A 5,682-nucleotide genomic window follows, 5' to 3' on the forward strand; every position below is an offset into this window, starting at 1 on the left:
CAAGAGCAAAGCTGCTCTGAGATCCCGGTGCCCGTGATCAGGTTGGTGGTGCCCACTGCGGGTCACCAGCAGCTTGTGGGTAGGTGGCATGGAGAGTTTTCCTCTGAGCAGATCCTCGGTTTTATTTGTGCCCTTTTGAAAGATTCTCAATTCAGAGAACAGTTTTGGGATGTTCACTTGGAAATTTAATGAGAAGAGCTGGGGAGGTCACCCCAGTGCTTTTGTGGTACGTTCGGGTCCGCAGCGTGGGCGGCTCCTTTCTGCCACAATCATCCAAACAATAATAAGAATGCAGCAGGGTCTGCGTCTTAGCTGGGAGAGAGAGAAACTGCTTCAGCGAAAGGTGGAAATTAAGAGACTGGAAATAAGAAGCAAGCAGTCGGGGAAATGTATCCCTGAGCAGAATGAGAAACCCATTACCGCTCTCTTTCTCCTGTCTTGTCAGTGACACAGAGACGTGCAGCCAGGGACAGAGCTCCTTTGTCACCTTTCAGAAACACCCGTCTCTGGCTCCCGGCGTTAACAAGCCTAAAGAGTGGCCATTCGGTGACACTCGCTTATGAGCTCAGTGTAGGTTTTCAGCAGTGTGAATTATTTTAAATACCAAAACGGAGATCAGCATCAATCAAATCGGTGGCTGCCCGCAGGTGAGGACAGCTGAGCATGGGCTGCGCTAGGGAACAGCCTCCTGCATTTGCACCCAGGGCGGGGGAGAAGAGTCAAATCTGCAAAGAGTGCAGATTTCTCCCCGGCGCATGTGCTTGGGGCTTGCACAGCCATGGAGGGCAGTGATGGAACCTCAGTGCAGAGAGGGCAGGTGGCTTGTCCTCAGCTTCTGCCCAGAGCTGGTGTAACCCTGTGGTGCTGCGAGATGGTGGAGAACATCTCTCCCCAAGGCAGGCTGAAATGGTTCCTTTGATCGTCCAGCCTGGAGTGTGTAAGGAATGGATAATTTGGCATAAAGGAGAACTTTGTGATGGTTTTCTGAGTCCAGGTGGTCAGACACATCTGTGGTGATGAGCAAGGCTGAGGTCAAGCCAGGAACACAAGTCATGGTCAGGTCTGGAGATGATAACAAGGCTGAGACACAATCCGGTGACCTTCAGGTATGCCTGTGGTGACAAGGGAGGTACAGAGCCCTGGTGCGGGGATGCTCTCAGGGCCTTTACATGGTGCCCACCTCAGAGTGTTGTTTTGCTGGCCGAGCAGCTCCGCTGAGCTGGGTCTTTGCTGCCTTGCAGGGTGCTCAGCTGGCATTGCTTCCAGCTGCTTTGTGGGAGCCTGAGGTGATGCTAGAAGTCTGGGGCTGAGCTGGGAACTGAGCTGATACCTCCTGCGTGGGATGGTCCAAGCCAGACCCCCCCTTAGATGAGACAGACATGGAAATACATGAATTTGGATTGTCTTCAATGTTCACATTTTTGCTAGGGGAGTCTGCCATCTTAGCAGAGGTGTGCTAGGTGATGAGGCGGAGCAGGCAGAGGATTATAAGGGTCCTCTTCAACAGCTACTGTGTCTGCATGTGGGTGCTTGCTGTCCGGAAGGGTGGATGGAAAGCTCAGCTGTAAACATGCCTCACACAGCTGGAGCCTCTCCGAGGCAAGCGCCTGTTTCCTAAGGAAATTCCAGCCTGGTGATTCCTAATTCAGCCTGACAGCCCTGAGCGGGGAGGATGGGGATGGGGATCAGCGGGGCTCCAGCCATCCCATGGGCCTGAATGAGGTCTAGGTGCTTTGGGAGCACCCACAAAACCAAAACAAACAACCACCAAGCCTGTCTGTCTTCCACGCCTCATTTCCACATAGATTTTGACCAGAGGTCTCCAGCTCGAGTCTTACCTCACCTTGTCCATGTGGGTGAAAACACGTCAGGAGAAGGAGACTCTACTTCTGATTGTTATCCATAGAGCTATTGGGAAGGGCATATGGACAATTTGGCTGGCATTGGGTCTTCTGGACCCAGTGTCCAAGCTGTCGCTTTGTGTAGGTTTTAATCATCACCTGGAAGTTTTCTTAGAGCAGGAAATTTGTCCAAGGAGATTGGTAGTCTCTCCCCTGTACATGGTGCTGCTGGCAGTGTTTGGGTGCTGATCTAACCATATGCCCCCACCCTGGTGGCAGCTGATTTTTAGCAGTAAAGTACCTTGTGAAGGCAGTGAGAAGTTTCTGCCTGAAAAGCACCTGCAGATGTACTTCTGGCTCTGGGGAGGGGTGGAGGGGAGATGCTTTGGTGGCTTTGGTGTGTATGTGCTCAATGAACTTGCCCGCATGAGACTTCTTCCTCACATTTCCAAATTAAATCATAGAGGATTTAAAGGTAGAAAACACCTCTTATTTCCTCTGTTGCTTCCAACAACATACCCTGCAGGAGGCATCCTTTTATCCAAGATTGCGGATTGATGGTTGGGCGTGTGGGCTGCGGGCTTTGTCTTGGGCTGAAGCTGATTATCCCCTCCCATGCCTGAGCAGAGTACATTATAAACAGCTAAACCACATAACAAATTAACACACAGAGGCTGAACCAAGTGGCAAAACATCAAGCCTGAACTGTTTAGCAATAAGTTAGGAGACCTGCTTAATTCTTGTTGGGCTTAGAGACATCCTCACTTTATCTCAAGGACTGTGTAATTAGAAAGCCTCCTTTGAATTTTATCTGAAGGGCACACTGGATCTAATCCTTTGCTCTGTGTGTTTCTTTTCTTTCTGCAGAACCATGTGAGGGACATTGCTGGGGCACGGGACACGCACGGGGAACACAAAGTTTGCCTTTCCCAGGATGGATCAGAGGAAGAACTGGCCTCGGGTACCGGACTCCGATGGCTGGTCAGTGGCTTTGCTCTGTCTCTTCTTGGCGTCGCTCTCCCGAAATGTGTCCAGCAATGCCTTGTTCAGCACTTTCCACTCTGAGAACCGGGACTGGACGTTCAACCACCTGACTGTCCACCAAGGCACTGGAGCAGTCTACGTTGGAGCTATCAACAGGGTTTACAAGCTTTCGGGTAACCTGACCATTTTGGTGGCTCATAAAACTGGTCCTGAGGAGGACAATAAATCCTGCTACCCACCCCTCATCGTCCAGCCATGCAGTGAGATCCTCACCCTCACCAACAATGTCAACAAGCTGCTGATCATTGACTACTCTGAGAACCGGCTGCTGGCTTGTGGCAGCCTCTACCAGGGGGTCTGCAAGCTGCTGCGCCTGGATGACCTCTTCATCTTGGTAGAGCCCTCGCACAAAAAGGAGCACTACCTCTCCAGCGTCAACAAGACGGGCACAATGTATGGTGTGATCGTGCGCTCAGAAGGTGAAGATGGGAAGCTCTTCATTGGCACAGCGGTGGATGGGAAGCAGGATTATTTCCCCACCCTCTCTAGCCGCAAACTTCCCCGGGACCCAGAGTCATCAGCAATGTTGGATTATGAGCTCCACAGTGACTTTGTCTCATCCCTCATCAAAATCCCCTCAGATACCTTGGCCCTTGTTTCGCACTTTGACATCTTCTACATCTATGGTTTTGCCAGCGGCAACTTTGTCTATTTTTTGACTGTCCAGCCAGAGACCCCAGAGGGTGTCTCCATCAACTCTGCCAGCGATCTCTTTTATACGTCTCGCATCGTCCGCCTCTGCAAAGACGACCCCAAATTCCACTCCTATGTCTCTCTGCCCTTTGGCTGCGTCAAGGGGGACACAGAGTACCGCCTCCTGCAAGCAGCGTACCTCTCCAAGCCAGGAGATGTGCTGGCCCAGTCCCTCAATATCACGGCCCAGGAGGATGTCCTCTTCGCCATTTTCTCCAAGGGACAGAAGCAGTACCATCAGCCACCCGACGACTCTGCGCTCTGCATCTTCCCCATTCGCACCATCAATGCTCAGATCAAGGACCGCCTGCAGTCCTGCTACCAGGGGGAAGGCAACCTGGAGCTCAACTGGTTGCTGGGGAAAGACGTCCAGTGTACTAAAGCGGTAAGGATGCTCCAGCTGTTGGCCATGGTAGCCCTTGAGAACCGGTATCAGTGCCTGGCCCTATGGCACACGAGCTTGCAGAAAGGGATCAATCTTTCTGTGCCTCAGTTTCCCTGAACACCGAACAGACATAGTAGTCCTTTTCCTCTTTCACCCCTGTTGTTATCAGACAGTGATGAAAATGAAAGGAAGGGATAGCATTAAGGCAGATGAATAAAGGTGTGCAACTTGCTGGGAGTATTTGCTGTTCCCAACCTGGGGCTCTGGAAGCTGGATGAAGGCTCTCGCCCTTCCCTGAGCAGGAGGGTGGTATTAGCAAACTAACAAGATAAATACAAATGAAGGTTGCATCTTTCGTATTTTTATTCAGCTGATTTCTTTAATCTTGATTCACATGTGGATTGTTCCTGGGCTGACTTGGGAATCCCTGGGGCCTTCTTTTGCCAAGCGTATTAAGTTTGGCTGCTGGAAAGAGAGAAACGTGGGTTAAATGAAATGAAAGAAGGAAGGTGAAGAGAAGCTTGAGCGCTGGCTTGCACAGGGGAGAGTCATCCCATCGCAGTTGCAACTAGATGTGCCTGAGCATTTGGTAGTTAACGTCCCTAGTGGAAAATAAGTGGATTGCAGTCAGTGTGATGGTGAGTGGCAACCCGTGTCACCACCCTGCTGCCTATGCCATGTGGGAATTCACTCGAGCAATCTCAGCTGATATGGCTTAATAATACTTAGCTGTTGGCAGAATGATTTACTCGTGGCGAGTGGTGTTCCAGGGAGAAGCCGGTATCCGTATTCCCTGTGTTGTAGAAAGGAAACAGGCACAGAGAGGTGGTTTGTGGGAGTGTGCACAGCTGGGCAGTGGAAGGAGCAAGAGTGCATCTTCCCACTTAACACTTGGGTGTTTTATGTTGCCAGAGCCTGTTCCCTGGGTGATCACCCACCTTTCCAGGGCAACCAGGCTGGTCCTTTCCACCAGCCCCATGTTCACATGGAGAAGGTTTAACTCTGCCCTGGAGCTGGGCTGTTTGTGCCAAACGGAGGTGGCTGCTCACAATAGGAGTGAACAGCAGTGTCCTCTCTTCTCTCATGGCCTGGGATCAGCTGTGTCCGGCTGTCCTCCGGCTGGTGACTGACTCGAGCCTGTCCAACGCCATGCGTGGCAGTGCCAGCACCGCTGCGAGCTGTCAGCAACAGGGCTTGTATGGTCTTCAAGGGAAGCCTTTGCTGATGTGGGGATGCTGAGCACCTTTCTGCTTATACTACTTGGCACCTCTGGAAATTAGGTTGAGAGGTGGTGAAATGAGTGAAGGAGAGAATTCCTGCATGGCCTTGCAGCAGGGCTGAACCCACAAGAAACCTGGTAGATTTAGAAAACACGTGGAAGTGTCTATTGGACTTAGGGTTCCTCCTCAGCCCTGTCGAAACACATTTTGGAGCAGCTGCAGAGTGTCTTGGCCTCAGGCAGTGAAGGGAACAAGCCGTGGCTGAAGCTGGCAGGGTCCCTGGGCAGGGGGTTGTGTAGCGGTGGCTCCCATCCTGCCGTCAGCACCACCGGCTCCCCTCTACACGAGCCTGGGTGTGTGGGGCTGCCTCGTGCTTTGCATTTCACTCACAGCTGCCCAAAACCTTGTCTTTCCAGCCAGTCCCCATTGATGACAATTTCTGCGGCCTTGACATCAACCAGCCCCTGGGAGGCTCGACGCCGGTGGATGGAGTGACGCT

General features: G+C 51.9%; 1 protein-coding gene across 1 annotated transcript in view; it reads left to right on the forward strand.

Moving 5' to 3' along the window:
- Positions 1-2,775: 2,775 nt before the first annotated feature.
- The window catches only part of PLXNA2 (plexin A2), a 151,370-nt gene continuing 148,463 nt past the window's right edge, over positions 2,776-5,682 (forward strand). Inside the window, 2 exon segments of the mRNA XM_009331952.1 lie at positions 2,776-3,963; positions 5,600-5,682. The exon segment at positions 5,600-5,682 is cut by the window's right edge and continues 1 nt beyond it. Of these exon segments, the coding sequence (XP_009330227.1) occupies positions 2,776-3,963; positions 5,600-5,682 (1,271 nt within the window).

Source organism: Pygoscelis adeliae, unplaced genomic scaffold, assembly GCF_000699105.1.
Source record: "Pygoscelis adeliae isolate BGI_AS28 unplaced genomic scaffold, ASM69910v1 Scaffold189, whole genome shotgun sequence".
In the NCBI taxonomy this organism is placed as follows: domain Eukaryota; kingdom Metazoa; phylum Chordata; class Aves; order Sphenisciformes; family Spheniscidae; genus Pygoscelis; species Pygoscelis adeliae.